We start from the raw sequence: 18,106 nt of genomic DNA, 5'->3' as shown, positions 1-18,106 counted from the left end.
GATCTGCTGATGGAGGAATTACACATGTTGATGAGATCACAGGTTCATGTAAATCCTGGAGACACAAAAGAGGGAATTGTCAAAATAGATGAACCAGTAATATTGATATAGTACTCAAGTGGGGTTCCTGATTTTGGAATGTTCTTTGAATATGCCAAAACTGTCATATGGAAGATAAGGGTTAGACTTGTTATATTTGACCCTGGAGGAAAGAACTAGACTCAAGGGGCAAATGTTCCAGAGATTCATATTTCAGCTCAATATGAAAAAAAAATCTTAACAATTAGAAATGTCTGAAAGTAGAACAAGCTGCCCTAGGACATGGTGAGCTCACTGTCACTAGAGGTCAAGTGGCGGTTAAATGAACTCATCTGGATGTTGTCCAGCAAAGTCATTCTTTGGATTAAGGTTGGACTCCATGACTTTTGGAATTATCTTCCAAATTGACAATCTATGATTACAGGAGAAACAGTGCTCTATTTGAAACCTTAGCAAGTAGCATAAACCTTATATTTCTTAGGTCAGATATGAGAGTGCTTTCTAGTACTTTTAAAATCTTTAAAAGCACCACAATCACATAGGCTGATATTTTTATGGAATTTTGGACCTGAAAAAAAACCTCAGCAAACAAATTGGATACTACTTTTGGGTCAATCTCCCACAGGATTTTCAACATTGGGCAAGGCTACCTAAAGGTCTCTAAACTCCACTTAGGATGGTTTGGTCATTTGGGTATTGCTTAAGAAGTGGGGTGATAAATCTCTAGAGCCCCTAAGGTCTTGTTGATAGTTCCATAACTTTCTTCTTCTGCAACATGCACTTCAAATCTGCTTTCCAGGGTTCTTGTCACTTGCATTACACAACTTTGATTTTTTTTTTTTATTAACAGAGTATCTTTCTTCCCAGGATTGGCTGAAAGTATTTAATAAAAAAGCATTTCCTAACATTTTTTCTTTTTTGTTTTTCCCATTTAGTTCCTGCTGCCTTTGCTGGACTGATGTACCTGTTTGTGAGGCAAAAATACTTTGTAGGTTATCTAGGAGAAAGGACACAGAGGTGGGTCAGTGGGACTGGTTGGGAAACACTGGAGTAATTAATGTTGGGCTGGTGATTATTCAGAAAAGGTTTCAACTGTGACCACCAAACTGTCTAGGACCTGAAAACATGTGAATAGAGTGATTGAATAGCATTACTACTCCTAAAATCTTCAAACCCTTATTAATCACCTGTTGTTGTTCAGTAATTACAGTCATGTTCAAGTCTTCATGATCCCTTTTGGGGTTTTCTTGAAAAAGACTCTGCATTGGTCATTTCCTTCTTCAGGTCATTTTATAGATGAAGAAACTGAAGCAAACAGGGTTAAGGATTTTAGACTGAATTTGAACTCAGATATTCCTGACACCAGGTCCAGTGCTCTTATCTACTATATCACCCAGTGGCTCCTTCCTTCCCTTCCTCCTTCCCTTCCTCCTTCCCTCTCTCTTTCCTTTTTTTCCCCTTCTTCCTTCCTTCCTTCCTTCCTTCCTTCCTTCCTTCATCTTCTCTTTCCAACATTCATATGTAGGCCATGGAAAGAGTATTGGATTTGGAGTCTAGCATGTTGAGTTTGAATCCTAACTCTACACTAAGTGCCAGAGAATATACAAAGTTTAGATACTAAAACTATCCTTGCCCTCATAAGGCTTACAGTCTAGAGGGAGGCTAAATCTCAAACTTAAATAATTATATGGAAAAATGTTGCTTAAATGCAATGGTGAGCTGCAAAATAGAGTGTAGTGAGAGATACAATTAGACTTGATTTAGATTATTTCCAAGGTTCTTTGCAATTCTAGTTCTATTATGATTGTATTCGTTCTACTTGACCCCATAGAGGCAGAAAGAGAACCAACAGGTGTCAATGGCAAAGAGACATATTTAGATCTGATGAATAGAAAAAATTTAACAACATTAGAGTTGGTATAAAGAACTAGGAATCTTTTATGATTCTGATTATGTGTGATTTGAGTATCAAATAGAAAGTTTTAAAGCACTCTTAGGGATATGATTATTCTCCAACATCCTCCTCCCCTTCCAGTTCTTCCCTACCCCATATCTTTTGCCACTGCCCCCTTAGAATCAATCACTTGCTCCTTCTTTTGTGGGAAGGATACTATAGTGAAAATAGAACAGAATCTGGAGTCACAAGTCCTAGATTTGAATCTTGGTTCTGATGTTTCCTCCCTCTCCCCATCACAGTCTTGGGCAAACAACTTAAGTGAGCCCAGGTTTTCTCAATTATAAAATGGGGGTAAAAACGTGTGGCCTATAGGGGATTGTGTATGCTGTGTGTTTTGGAGCCTCCAACATAAATGTCAGTTGTTAATACTGTTGTTCTTCCACGGATTTCTCTTGAGCTCCAAGAGCACAATGAGAGTCAAAGCATGCGATTTGTGTTCCATTCATTTTTGTAATAAGTCTTCAGGGGAGCTGAATAGAAGTCATGGTAATAAACCGTAGTGAGAAAGGATAATTATAAAAACCTAAAATAACATGAGACCCTCTAGTTATAAAGAACCTTCACTATCTCATTGAATTATTACAATCACCTTGTGAAGCAACTAATTACTCTCTTTTTTACAAATGAGGAAACTGAGGCTTAGATAGATTCAGAGAATTGACCAAGGTCACATAGCTGATAAATGGCAGATGTGAGACTTGAACCCAAGGACCTCTTCTTTCCAAATCCAGCACTTTTTTCAAATATCACACTGTTTCCTGCGCTATTCTGACCAATTTGTAGACCAAAGCAGATGTGAAATCTAACAGCTGCAATTACTCTCATCACAATTGAGCTGGTCTACCTAGAACCTAGTAATTGTTCATTTATATTCAACTCTCTATGATTCCATTTGGGGTTTTCTTGGCTTAAGATACTGGAATGGTTTGCCGTTTCCTTCTCTGGCTTTATAGATGAAGAAACGGAGGCAAACAGGGTTAAATGACTTGACCAAGGTCACACAGCCACCTAGCTGCCTCTTCGAACAAGTGATTATTATACTTTCAAGGGGAACACACCAAATGCTCAGGAGGCTGCCCTTAGCACCCAGAGGCATCTGCCAGGGTCTAAGTAACTGGGAGGCAGAGATGGACCCCTGCCTTCCTTGTTGAGACTAACTGTCACTACTACTGCTTTGACTCTTCTTCACCCCCTCCGTTCTTTTATCTGTGTTCTCCTGTAGCATCACTCCACTAAAGTCAATGTAATTTTATATTCAGATAGTAGTAGCCTTCAACTGCTGCTGTTAGAGCATCAGGGAAGTGAAGAAGGATTCTAGACCTGGGACTGCCATTCACTAGCTGTGTAACCTTGGGCACTTGTGTAACTTTTCTAGCTTAATTTTTCTCCTTTGTAAGCTGAGGATCATGATGCTAATGTGTCCTGTCTCCCAAGATTATTAGGGAGGAAAATTCATGGTAAACCAAGTTTCCTGTAAATGTGAACTGTTATTACTATGTTTGAATTTCACCTTGGCTATGGCTTTTCAGCTTTTGGACCATGTTGTGACTTTCTGGGATTCATGGGAAATATTTACCTTCTTCTATAATCTCTGTGTGTATGAGTATATGTGTGTGTCTGTATGTGTGAGTATGATTGTGTATATATGTTTGTATGTGTGAATGTGATTGTATGTAAGTGTGTGTGTGTGTGTGTGTGTGTGTGTGTGTGTATGTATGTTTGAATGTGGAAGCCGATGATTCCCCTCCTTGGGGAGATATCCATAGGAAATCTGCTTTCATTAGTCTGGTTGCTTACCTTGCAGAAGTAGTCATCATGCTCATGTGACCTTTTCCTAATTAGAATTGAATAGAATGCTAGAGTGGGAAGAGATTTAAGAAATAATGTACTATAACTGGAAAGTGAGGTCTGGAGAGATTAAGTGATGCTCAAATTCTTAGAAGATTTGGGCTTAAAACCCAGGGATCTTGACTTCCAGTCCAGGTCCTTTCCATTATACTTCCCTACCTTCTTTTAGCACTAATTCAGCTAAAAAGTAAGAGTCAAAGTAGTCTGAATCCATTTCAAGACACATTTTAGTATTTTATTTTGCATGTGCAGCTAGAAGGAAGGCAATTGGTATATCAGTCACAGACCTAGTAACTCAATCAAAGACTATGCAACCTGAAAGCGATCTCAAAAACTAAACTCCCTTAAGCCAGAGATGGGACAAGGCATTTTTGTTCCCTAGGCAAAATTTAACAATTGTGTCTCCCAATTTACTGTCAGAGAGAGGTGAGTGATTCAGAAGACAGACTGTTGGACCTGGAGTCAAGAAGACCTGAGTTCAAATGCAGCCTCAGACACTTACTATGAGATCCTGTTTGTCTCAGTTTCCTGGACATTAAAACAGGGATAACAATAGTGCCTACTTCACAGAGTTGTTGTGAGCATCCAGTGAGATAATCTTTCTAAAATTTGCATAGCATTTGGAGGTTCTCAGACCCTCAGGCCTCAGGTGCACTGGAGCCCTGAGACTTCCATCTCACAATATGTTGTGAGGAGACTGGGTACCTTCCATCTACCCTAAGCAATCACTTCCATCTGTAGCAGCACCAGGTATCTCTCTACCTTCTGCTAGTCCAGTCTCCCAGCTAGGATGTAGAGGATCTCCAGGATAAAGAAGAGCATCCCTCCCTTCAACTTCAGGTTTCCCATGTTCTGCTTCACCTTTGAAGGTAGAAGAATGACATCTCCAATCAGTGATTAACATTCTCACTCCTGGTCACAAACTTCACATTCTGGTGACAATGAGCTCCTATAAGTCAGTATACAAATCCCACTTCTCACCCCTTACCACTAGATTCCTCATTCCTAGTCCTCTCAATCTTCTTACTCCAAAGTTTTATCCCTACTCTGCCCAGCCCTTCCCCCCCTTGCTCTCTGGAATGCCTGTTACAGAGACAACAAACTTCCCTCCATCTTAAATCTTTTCCTTTTCCATTCCTTCCATTTCTAGCAATCATTGAATCTTGGCCTCTCCTTGGTGTCATAGCTTCCCTGCTCTCCCTTTCCAGTACTAGCAGCAAGTCCAGTCAAGCCTCAGTCTTGGATCACATCCATCATTCCTTATCTTCATGCCTAAACATGTTTCTGAATGAGGGTAGAGAAAATTATGCAACAATTCTGACTGAGTCCACTACAAATTTATGTTATAAAACCTTGACTAGGCCCTCATTGATGCTAGGCAATTCTACTATACCTGTTGTATCAACTCACCATCCTACTCTCCATAGCACTCTTTTAAACCTGTTCATTTCTCCTTAAACTCTCCCCCTCCAGAGCTCCCCCTCCCCCAGAAAAAATAAAGGTCTTCCACCATGAGCTTTTTCTTTTCCCCTTTCCTCGTCTCTTATCATTCAGGTGCCTTTTGATACCATCACCTCCTCCACCCTCTTTCATATGATGAAGTGGTCTTACTCACTTTTCTGAGGCTATCCCCTCTACTTGTTGAAGTTCTCATTCCACCCCATCTCCTCCAACAGATTGCCCTCCCTGTCATCCCTGCAATCTTTTTGTGTGACTGAGGTGGGGTGGAGGAGTAGATCATGGGAAGTGAACAGGTTGAAGAACTGAACGATGAGGGTATCTGAGAGAATACATCAATACATATATTGGAGCTCCCTAGTCTGAGGGTAGGAGTGGAAGAGGATAGAAAATTATCCTACATCTCTTCTGTTCTTTATAACTAAACTCCCCCCAAAGCCATTTATAATAGATGCTTCCTCTTTTTCTCTTGACTCTCTTCTTAGCCCCTTACAATCTGACTTCTGACCTTATTCCACTAAAGCTGCTAACTCCAAAGTTACTAATGATCTCTTAGTTGCCAAATCCAGTGGCCTTATCTCAGTCCTCATTCTCCCTTATCTCTCTGCAGCCTTTGACACTGTTGATGGCTCTTTCCTCCCTGCTATTCTCTCATCTACCTGCTCCCTCTCTGTCTCATCTGCTGGATCCTCATCCAGATAAGATCCAATAGGTATCCTGCAGGACTCTATTATTTATAGAGGGGAAACACCATCCTTCCAGTCCTTCAAGCTCACAACCTAGGAATCATCCTAGATTCCTTTCTGTCTATCACCTCCTATATTGAGTCTGTTACCAAAGTTTGTTGATGTCATCTTTGCAATATCCCTCAAATAAGCTCCTTTCTCTCTTCTGACACTGTCACCTCTCTAGTGCAGACCCTCATCACCTTGCACCTGGGCAATTGGGAGAGTCTATTGGTGGGTCTGCCTCAAGTCTCTCCCCAATCCAATCCATTCTCCATTTAGCCACTAAAGTGATTTTTCCTAAAGCTTAGATTCAATCATGTCATTCTTCCCCTCCATTCCCCAATAAGCACAGTGGCTTCCTATTGCTTCCAGGAACAATATAATATACTCTTTTGGGCATTCAAAGTCCTTCATAGCCTAGCTCCCTCTTGACTTTCCAATCATCTTATACCTTGTTCCCTGACTCATACTCTTCAGTGACATTGGCTTCCTGGTTGTTCCACAAACAAGATACTCCATCTCTTGGCTCTGGATATTTTCTATGACTGTCCCCCATGTCTGGAATGCTCTCCTTTCTCCATTCCAAATATTGACCCTCCTGACTTCCTTTAAATCCTAAATAAAATCCTGCCTTCTATGGGAAACTTTCCCTAATCCTCTTTTTTAAAAATTTAAAAAATGTTTATTTTCCTAATCCTCTTAATTCCAGTGCCTTTCCTGTGTTAACAATTTCCCATTTGTCCTGCATATAACTTGATTTGTGTATATTTGTTTGTATGTATTTCCCTATTTTAGACTATAAGGTCTTGAGGGCAGGGGTTGTCTTTTACTATTTTTTTTTGTATTCCCAGTGCTTGGCAGAGTGCCTGGCATGTTTATTGATTGATTAATAAATGCTTGTTTCCTCCCCTCCCCTCTCCTTCCCTTCCCTTCCCTTCCCTTCCCTTCCCTTCCCTTCCCTTCCCTTCCCTTCCCTTCCCTTCCCTTCCCTTCCCTTTTACTATTTTTTTTGTATTCCCAGTGCTTGGCAGAGTGCCTGGCATGTTTATTGATTGATTAATAAATTCTTGTTTCCTCCCTCCCCTCTCCTTCCCTTCCCTTCCCTTCCCTCCCCTCCCCTCCCCTCCCCTTCCCTTCCCTTCCCCTCCCCCTCCCCTCCCCTTCCCTTCCTAACATCACAGATTTAGGGCTAAAATGGACTCCTTTTTTATGAATAAGTAAACTTAGGGTCAGAGGGATTAAGTGATTGAAGTAAAATAAATGAAAAAAATTACACAAAATCAAACAGACAATTGTATCATAAAAATAGCAAATCAACTCTGGAGAAGAGAAGAAATGTGCCCCTGTCCTTTTGATGGAGAAGTGGTGGTGGTGATGGGGTCTTTGGTCTGGAGTAATATGCTGTCAGGTGCTATCACTGTGTCCTCTGGTTTTACTTAACTTTTTTTTTTGTTTTTCTTTATCATAAATATATTTGTTAAAAATAATAAATTAGCAATCAAAAATTGAAAATTAATTATTTTTAAATCAACCAAGAATCAATCAAATAATAAAAATATTAAAAAGTAATGGATTATTTGGTCTGAGCCAAGGGAAGCTATGGCTTCTCTAATAAATTCTAACCAAAACTAGAATCCAGTGCTATTCTACTAAGGGGTGTGAACTTACCACTGTTCAGTGTAGAAGGGGACTGGAGGGGTGATTGAGGAGGGACTAATTTGGATAAACTGACCATTTACTTCAGACTTTGCCTTTGTTCTTGTGTTCTATGCTCACTCAGTCCAGGCCCTGGTCCGATTGTTTGTTCCACTGGAATGTCCCTGCTTTTCATTCGAAGTAATCTGCTCTTCCTTCCACTGATAATGAACACAATCTCTCCACACTTAGCATGTGACCAAAATAAATAAAAGCATGTGAGTGTCTCTGTATTCAAAGAGGGTGGTAATGACCCTTGTCAAACAAGGCTAGTTAGGGGTGGCTAGGTGGTACAGTGGATAGAACACCTGCCCTGGAGTCAGGAGTACCTGAATTCAAATCCTGCCTCAGACACTTAATAATTACCTAGCTGTGTGACCTTGGGCAAGCCACTTAACCCCATTTGCCTTGCAAAAAAACCCTAAAAACAAAAACAAAAATAAAAAAGCAAGGCTAGTCCTTGGACAACTGGCACAGAGTCTGCTGCTGGACCCACACAAGAAGGCTTTCTGCCTTGGTAATATACATATACCATTTTATATATTATAGAAATTAGATACTGGGTATGGATGTAAATAAGTCTATTACATAAATACAATGTATATTGTATAATGTTTAAAGGTCACCCATCCACAGGAGAGCTCAAACCAAAAAGCAGAAAAGAGGATGTATAGGAGAAATACTAGGAGAAAGTAGAATTGGCACTAATTAGATGGGAGGTGCTGGGTCAGAGAGGGAAGTTGGAGGTGACACCTGATTTGGGAACCTTAAGTGACTGAAAGGATGATGGCAGTCCCTCAAATCAAAGTTAGTGAGTTCTGTTTTGATCACCTTGAGTAGAGAGGTTTTAATTTAGCAAAATCAGTTGATAGTTCACCACTACTCTACCAAAGGGAAAAAGATGTGCTCCATTGTGCACTCATTGGGAAACAATTGTGATTATTTCATTTATTCTGGATTATTTTAGTGTTATCTTCTGTTAGATCATTGTATTTGTGTATATTGTTCTTTGGATTTTATTTCTTCTCTTCATACAAGTCTTCCCAAGTTTCTCTAAATTCATTATATTCATTTCTTTTGGTTCAATAATACTGTTACATACTCAAATCACAATTCATGCAACTATTCCCCATTCAGTGAGTATTTGTTTTGCATTTGCTGCTAAAAAAAGATTCTAAATTTTGCTATATATGGGGATCTACTGGAATTGCCACATTAAGGGTTATAATCAGTTTGGTAATTTTTTCACATGGTTTCTAATTGATTTCTGGAATGGTTGTATCAACATACAACCATACTAGTAGTGAATAAGTATGCTGATTTGATTTGGTTCTTTCTTGCCCCTTGATGATCATACTCCATTTTGTCAACTTTTCTTTTAAAAGTGTTGCCAGAAAAGAATAGTTAAAACATGATCTGATCAATGTAAAATAGAAGTGAATTTCCTTGCCTTTCATCTGTGCCCTTTTAAAAATAACTTCTTTTAATTAACTTAGAAATTAACACGAGTATATCAGAATTTAAAATAGAATTGTCTATGAACTCCAAAATTTATTTGTGCAATTTTAAAAGTATGGATTAGGGCAGCTAGGTGGCACAGTGGATAGAGCACTGGCCTTGGAATCAGGAGGACATGAGTTCAAAACCTACCTCTGACACTTACTAGCTGTGTGAACTAGAGTAAATTACTTAATCCTGATTGCCCCACATCCAGGATCATCTCTAGTCATCCTGATTCATACCTGGACAATGGACCCAGATGAGTCTGGAGGAGAAATTGAGACTGGTGACTTAGCACAGGCCTCCCCGCCTCAAATCCAATTCATGAGCTTGTCATGGCATCATCTCCCTGATGTCATGGTCTTCTTTGAAAATGAAGGATTAATATTAAAAGTATAGATTGTTAAACAAGATTGTAATAAAATTGTTTTGTGTATTCTTCAAAAAAAAAAAAAGAAAACCCCTGTGATATTAAATGAAAAAGGCATCAAAAACTTTATTTGAAAAAGAATCAAATTCACAAATAAATTAGAGGGCAATGGAAAGAGGAAAGCAAAATATTATTTGCCCATGGATGTTGTGTAGTGTTAAATTCTTTCAAAGGCAGATTCAGGTTGAACTCTCTAAATGGATTTAACCCTGCCAAGCTTTGTGGGGACAACTAGATATAGACATGGTTAAAGAAAGTCATGGAAGAGTTTGGAAAAGGGGAATAAATGTGGCTAAGGCAGTCTCAATAACCCAATTATGCGTTCATAAGTTAGTGGGGAAATTTCTTCCTGACCCAGACTGATGCTCTGCTTGGACAGTCTAAGGATTTATAGTCCTGGTAAGAGGTATATGAATGTACTGAAATGTCTCTCTCCTGCATACTTTTTAGAGGAAGGTCTATTCTGCCACTGATATGTGCCTAGCCCTCATTAATGGGAAGATGAGTTATTCCTGTGCAGCCAGAGGAGAATAGATTATCCCTTTAGATGCTGGAGCACCTTTTAGTTTTAACAAGCTTTATTGGCTCATTTGAGCCATCAGTTATAACACAGAGGTACTTAAAATATCTCATGATACATATAGATCCCTGGGCCACCCTTATTGGCTTTCTTTGAGAAAGAAGACAGCCCCAGAAAAAACCTCAATAAGCTAATTCTATTTCTAATCTTTAGTAAGGGAACCTGATTAGTAAAAGGGTCATTGTGAATCCATTCCTCCTTTGTTCCATGTCCTTGAGAAGGCAGCATTAAGAAAGACATGGGACAACAGAAGGTGGGGGACACAAAACAAACCAGTTCAATAGTTTCCGAAATATAATAGATTGATGAGGGCATTTATTCGGCAATGGGGAACTCAATACAGACAAATAGAGGTCTGGGTTTCTTGAATTTGCTTATAAAATGAGATTATTAAGTGATGATACTTGAGACATAAGCATCTTTACTATGAATCAAATCAAAAATTCTTTGAGCTACAATTTAAACCCCAAGTTCCCCAAGTCACAACATGTTTTGTTGGATTGTTTATACTGGTTCTGCATCCATATTCCTTCTTCCTCTCTCTCTCTCTTTTCCAGCACACCTGGCTACATCTTTGGGAAACGCATCATATTCTTCCTCTTCCTCATGTCTGTTGCCGGTATCTTCAACTATTACCTTGTCCTTCTTTTTGGAAGTGATTTTGAAAACTACATAAAGACAATAACTACCACCATCTCCCCACTGCTTCTTATTCCCTAATTCTGTCCTGAGCATGGAGTTGTTGGTCTCAGCTAATTGATGCATTGAAACTATGGTAATTCAACCCTTTATGACCCCCCTCTTTGTATGACTGTAAATCAGATGACTTCCTGGTCTTCGTGGAAGAAAAGGATTTAGAATCAGCTGAGAATGGCTGGGGTAACACTTTGGATCTTCAGATACGTTCTCCACAGTCTTTGAGTTATCCTGATATTGTATGCCTTATTGTGTTGCTAGAACATTTTCTTTAATAAAACAAGATATGCTCATATTTGGTGGTTGAGTTTTATCTTTGAGCATGTATACAAAGTTGGAGAGTTCATAAGGCTGTGAACTTATCCCAACCAAGCACCAAAGGGCCAGGCTATGAGGGGAAATTTCCTTCTTCACCAACCCAATCCAAGGGCATCCAAGAAAGCAAATATTTCAGGGATCCCTTCCTCCCAACCTTCCCTTCAATGAGAGATGTCCTTCCTCTCCATTCCCATTCCAACAGGAGGGAACTCACTCCTCCTAATGCAACTCTGACTCTTAGGCTCACTCTACCCTTCTTGGTGGCCATGACCTACCCTTATTTAGCCCCCTCCATATACCTTCAGTTGCACATAGTTACTCAAATTAGGTGGAGTAGGGAATCTCCAAGACAATCCTTTAAGACTGGGAGTCATTAATACAATTCTTCCAATAAGGTGGAGAGCCACTAGGTCTTGCCACCTGTTTTGCCTCTCTGTCCTCCAAGCATCTGGGCAGCCCCATCTGACTTTCCATTAACCCCCAGTGGCCATCAGGCCTTTCCATCCACCATGAAGTTGAACTCTCTTGTATATCTTGTCTGCCAAATTTAGAATGTGAGCTCCTGGAGGAAAGGGATTATTCACTTTTTTATTCATAAAGACAATACTTAACTAACATAGAAGAAATATGTCAGTAATAAAGAACCAAAGCTATTCCAGCCATTCATTTACAATCCTCATGAACTCTTGAGAGTACTGATCTCAACTTCTAGAATTGCCAGGTTTAGTTATAGCCAAGAGGCTGCCATATTCCATTCAGGATTCTTGGGGTACCCCTGAGGGTTAGTAGTTTTTATCCTAATGCTATTGAATCTGACCCCTGTTTTGGTGTATTTCCCCCTGGTGTATCTATCACCAGTTATAGTTAAGGTTTGCAAAGCACTTTTTTCTTTACAACAACCCTGTGAGGAAAGTACTATTATTATTTTCATTTAACAGATGAGGAAACTGAGGTAGCTGAGGTTGAAGTGTCACACAACTAGTATGAATCAGAGGCTAGTTCACAAAGCCATAACTGATCAGGAGGAGAAATACCTTAGATAAAGAAGTTTGGTATTGTAATATTAGGTGTGGATGATAGAGTGCAGGAAAACTTAGGGGTTCTAGAAGTACTCTACCCATAAAAGAGAAGAGTAGCTTAAGTTCAGAACTTTTAAGATATGAAAAGTTTCTGACCAGGATAGAGAATGCCTCTTCAGTCCTGGATGATAAGGGAGAATTTGTGATTCTTTTTACAGAGACCTAAAGCGTGAGCTCCTTGAGGGAAGTAATGAATTTTTTTTTTCTCTTTTGGCATCCCTGGCACTTAGTAAATATTTAATATATGTTTATTGATTGACTGGTTATCTATAAAGAACTTCATGAAGAAAAAGCTGAAACTAATGATGAGAGTATCAGTCAGTCCTTCCCCAGTTCAAACTCCAAATCTGCATTGGTTCATCTGAAATATGATTTCTTTAGTGCATAGATGGCACAGTGAATAGAGCTGTGGATAGAATGGATAGGAAAGACTCATTTCCCTGAGTTCAAATCTGACCTCAGATACTTACTAGTCACTTAATCCTGTTAGCCTCCATTTCTTTATCTGTAAAATAAATTGGAGAAGGAAGTGGTAAACCACTCAAGACATGATTGAGGTGACTCAACAAATAACAACATGGTTGTGTTGGTTTAGTGATAAGGTTGACTTCCTGGGTTCAAATCTTGGCTTTGCTCCTTGCCACTTGCATGCCTTGGCAAGTCACTCAATTACTCCTGGACTTGGGTTTCTTCATCTGTAAAATAAAGCAATTGGATGGCATGATATTTATGGTCCCTTTCAACTTGCCATCTTAGCCATTCTCTTGCAATACCATGGAATCTAGTTCTAGCCTTTACTTTCTTTTTCTACCCCATATCCACTTAATCCAGACAGCATCTTTTCCTAGATTTATTCACAAGGGGAAAAAATAAAGCAAATACAAATTCCTATGTAAAAAAATACAACAGGGTCAGGTAATTAGATTTCTTAATCTACTCAGTCTCAGACTGAGTGGCACCCATGTTTTTTTCTACCCTAATCCTTAACTAAGGTGACTCAGGCCTAGCATAGCTCATTATCCTTTATAGGCTGGCAATCCCACACCATGCCCCTAATCACATACTCAGAATCACAGATCTAGAGCCAAAAGAGTCCTTAGCCCAACTACTTCCTTTTATAGAGGAAAAACAATGAGGCTTAGAAGTTTAAGTGACTTATTCACTATCAGAATCACAGATTTTGAAAGAGAAGGAACCTCAGTGGCTATATAATTCACACCCTGCACAAAAGGAATACCCTCTATCACATAACTGATGTGGGATTTGAATCTAGATCTTCTTACTTCAAAATTCAGGACTCTTATTAATTATACCATTCTATCAAAACTGCTCTCCCCATATCTATCCGGGGAGTCATCTTCCTAGGGGTGCTAAATGAATCACCTAAAGTCAGTCTCAGGTTTCCGATGGAAGGGCAGGTCATTGGATGTTCTTCCTATAATCTCTTTGCTAGTTCACTTTCCCAGAGCGAATAAAAACAAGTCAAACAGGGCACATCACCTCAGAAACCATAATAGCATTATCCCTTCCTCATTGTGACTTTCATCATCATGGTTTCAATATATTGCAGATTGGCATAAGAAATAAAATGGAAATTTGGGGGGAGTTTTGTGCAAGGCACAGATGACCCAAGAAGATCAGCAAATGACATAGAACCTATGACCAAATACTTAAACCCAATTTTTAGAATAAGAATCTCTTCTCTATAAATTCTCCATACAAGAAAAAGAAAAAAATTCAGACTTCTTTTTTGGTGTGAAGGAATGGCCAAAAAATTTAACACAGATTTTCCAGATCAAGGTGATACTGCACTCTTAACTCAAGTGCACCCTACTATTCCCAGTGATGTTGAAGGGATAATTATAATTCTTTTTAAAAAATTTTATTAATATTTTATTCATTTTTCAATTATATATAATAGTAGTTTCTACCTATCATTTTCTATAAGGTTTTGAATTTTACAACTTCCTCCATCCCCTCATCCCCCCACAGAAGGCAGTCTGATAATCTTTTTTTTTGGCAAGGCAATGAGGTTAAGTGGCTTGCCTAAGGCCACACAGCTAGGTAATTATTAAGTGTCTGAGGCCAGATTTGAACTCAGATACTCCTGACTCCAGGGCTGATGCTCTATCTACTAGCCACCTAGCCACCCCTCTGATAATCTTTATATTGTTTCCATGCTATACATTGATCAAAATTAAATGTGTTGGGAGAGAGATCGTTTCCTTAAGGATAAAATAAAATATTAGAAACAGCAAAATTATGTAGTACATAAGACATTTTGTTTACACCCCATAGTTCTTTCTCTGGATACAGATGGTACTCTATCACAGATACTCTAAAATTGTCCCTGATTGTTGCACTAATGGAGTGAGCGAATCTATTAAGGTTGAACACCACCCCCATGTTGCTGTTAGGGTGTACAATGTTCTTTTGGTTCTGCTCATCTTTCTCAGCATCACCTCATGTAAATTCTTCCAGGCTTTTCTGAATTCCTGGTTTCTAATAGAACAATAGTGTTCCATAACATACATATGCCACAGTTTCTTCAGCCATGCACCAATTGATGGACATTACCTCGATTTCCAATTCTTTGCCACTACAAACAGAGCTCCTATGAATACTTTTGTACAAGTGATGTTTTTACCCTTTTGTATGATCTCTTCAGGGGATTGATCCAGTAGTGGTATTGCTGGTTCAAAGGGCATGCACATTTTTATTGCCTTTTGGGCATAGTAATTCTTTTTTTTTTTTTTGGGAAATGGAGTTAAGTAACTTGACCAAAGTCACACTGCTAGTAAGTATTAAATGTCTGAGGCCACATTGGAACTCAGGTGTTCCTGACTCCCTGGCTAGTTCTCTATCTACTGTGCCACCTAGCTGCCCAGGGGATAAGTGAATTTGACCTGGCACACAGGTCACTCCCAGAATCTACAAAAGATACCCTCTGCCCCCCCTCTTCTGGGGAGGCAGTAATCACTGTATATTCTTGGAATTATCACTGGTATGTGCTTCCTCCAGGGTCTTGTCCATTATCCTTGGGACAATATAACTCTATTCATGTCATTCTGCCTTGGTCCTCCTTATATGATTGTGTTTGCTGTGTGTGTGTGTGTGTGTGTGTGTGTGTGTGTGTGTGTGTGTGTGACCAAACATCATGATGGCAGATAGCCCTGGATAGTCAGCTCTCTGACATTGCCACCTTACATCAGCAATAATTGAGAAGCCCTGGCCTGAGTACTTACTTTGGGGTATAATATCCTGTTTCCAATGTTGAGAAGCATGCTTTAGAACATGAATACAGACCAGCAAACTGGTCTTGCCTAAGCAAGCCAAGTAATTAATTGTTTGAAGATTACCATGTGATCATTTCAGCGTTTCTTTCAGTATTTCTGATCACGACTGTGTAGTGTTATTAAAATATCATTTTCCCTGTCACCCTAGAGACTAAGGTTATCTGCATATGTGTACAGAGAAACAGCTTGTGGAGCTGTTTTATAAATGGAATCACCAGAAAGCCAAGCACTCCACTGCGTATTAGCTTAGGGCTTTATTCTTATCAAAATGTTTAGATAAGGTGTTTCTGTTCAATTCTGCAGAGCTGTTCGCCAAATTAAAAATCTGGCTAGACCTAGGTTCCCAAGAGAAGTTTATTCTCCTTTTTTCTTATCCTCATTGCCTAAATGCTTAGATGCTGCAATGGTAAGTATTACAAAGTAAATGCCTTTAGAAATTGTTCTTTTTGCCTTTTACAGAAAAATTCAAGGTGAGATACCCAGCTTGAGGATTCCCTTTCCCCTTTCCTCCTTACCCCCAATTCCTTCTGGCTCTCATAGGAAGGATTAAGGAGACTCTAAGAACAGCCACAGATAAATGTAATAATAATCATCACCACACCCCACTACCATGCACCACACCATCATCATCTCTAGCATTTATGTTATACCTATCATGTGCCAGAAACTCTACCATTTTATAAACATTTGCTCCATCCAACAATCCTGGGAATAGAGTCTATTGTTATGCCAAATTCACAAATGAGGAAACTCAGACAAATTGCTGTTTGTTCTTTGTCTTTTTTTTTAGGTTTTTTTTTTTTGCAAGGCCAACAAGGTTAAGTGGCTGTTCTTTTTTTAAAAAAAATTTTTTAACTACATATCATGAAAGCCTTTCAACTTTCATTCATCTGTGTATTCACAAGTTGCACATTTTCCCAGTTTTCCATCACCCTCTCATTCCCCCACCCCAGTGGCACATAGTCAGGTAAAAGTTGTACATGTGCACACATGTTCAGCAAGTCCATGTATTTGTCATTATGTGCATGAGGAATTAGGACCAAGGAAAAAGAAAGAAAACCATGGGATCGAAAGGAAAAACAAAAGAGAAGTTTGTAAAAAAAGTGAATATAGTATCCATTCAGATTCAGTGGTTTTATTGTTGCTAACATTTTTTCTCTGGATGTGGATGGTGTTGTCCAAAACAGGTCTCCTAGGGTTGTCCTAGATCTTTGGATCACTGAGAGAGATCAGTTCACATTGTTGCTGTTAATATGTACAATATTCTCTTGTTTCTACTCCCTTTGCTCAGTATCAGTTCATGTAATTCTTTTCATTCTTCTCTAGAGTCTGACCATTCATTGTTTCTTATAGAACAATAGTACTCCATAGCATTCATATACCATATGACTTGTTCTGCTGTTTCCCAATTGATGAGCATCCCTTCATTTTCCAATTCTTTGCCACTTCAAAAAAAGCTGCTATAAAATTTTTGAACATGTGGGACTTTTCCCTTTTTTATGATTTCTTTGGGATATAGATCTACTATTGGTATTTCTGGGTCAAAAGATATGATTAGTTTTATTGCTCTTTGGGCATAGTTCCTTATTGCTCTACAGAATGGTTGGATTAGTTCACAGCTCCACCAACAGTGCATCAATGTCCCAATCTTCCCACACCCTCTCACATATTGATCATTTCTCCTTTTGTCATGTTAACCAATTTGATAGGTGGGAGGTGGTACCTCATAGTTGTTTTAATTTGCATTTCTCTAATTAATAATGATTTGGAGAAATTTTCACATGATTATCTATGGTTTTAATTTCTTCATTTGAAAACTGTTTATATCTTTTGACCATTTATCAATTGGGGAATGACATGTAACCTTATCAATTTGATTCAATTCTCTCTATATTTTAGAAATGAGACCTTAGAAAATTATTTCTCAGTTTTTATCTTTCCTTCTAATCTTGGCTGCAATGGTTTTATTAGTGCAAAATCTTTTAAATTTTAGTTAAAATCATTCATTTTGCAATTTATAATGATCTCTATTTCTTATTTGGTCATAAATCTCTCCCCTTTCCATAGATCTGGCAGATAGAATATTTTAAAAAATTTTATAATTCATTTTATGTATTTTCATCCATTTGTACATGCATATTTCCATGTTACAAAATTTCCCTCCACCCTCCTTTCCGACTCCCCTACTCTCAGCAGGGAACAGTCAGTTTAGCATTTTACATACATATTTTGTTAAACATATTTACAAATTAGCAATTTTTGGCATGAGAAATTAGGATTGAGGGAAAGAGATACAAAAGATACAAGTCCATATATTAGTCACTATGTGTATGAGGAATTAGGACCAAGGGAAAAGAAAGAAAACCATGGGATTGAAAGGAAAAACAAAAGAGAAGTTTTTTAAAAAGTAAATATAATATCCATTCAGATTCAGTGGTTTTATTGTTATTATTTTTTCCTCTGGATGTGGATGGTGTTATCC

General features: G+C 38.7%; 1 protein-coding gene across 2 annotated transcripts in view; it reads left to right on the top strand.

The window, feature by feature from the left end:
* The window catches only part of ALOX5AP (arachidonate 5-lipoxygenase activating protein), a 42,468-nt gene extending 24,956 nt beyond the window's left edge, over positions 1 to 17,512 (top strand). The window contains exons 4-6 of one of the 2 annotated variants that reach the window (XM_074216109.1): positions 975 to 1,056; positions 7,811 to 7,943; positions 10,793 to 10,875. In XM_074216109.1, the coding sequence (XP_074072210.1) occupies positions 975 to 1,056; positions 7,811 to 7,937 (209 nt within the window). In that variant the 3' untranslated portion in view covers positions 7,938 to 7,943; positions 10,793 to 10,875. Of the gene's footprint in view, positions 1 to 974; positions 1,057 to 7,810; positions 7,944 to 10,792 lie in introns of both variants that reach the window. The other variant, XM_074216108.1, reaches the window with a different exon arrangement.
* The last annotated feature ends 594 nt before the right edge of the window (positions 17,513 to 18,106 follow it).

The sequence above is a fragment of the Macrotis lagotis genome, chromosome 1, assembly GCF_037893015.1.
Source record: "Macrotis lagotis isolate mMagLag1 chromosome 1, bilby.v1.9.chrom.fasta, whole genome shotgun sequence".
Classification (NCBI taxonomy): domain Eukaryota; kingdom Metazoa; phylum Chordata; class Mammalia; order Peramelemorphia; family Peramelidae; genus Macrotis; species Macrotis lagotis.
The sequence above is the reverse complement of the archived record's forward strand: the minus strand, read 5'-3'. Positions and strand labels throughout refer to the sequence as shown.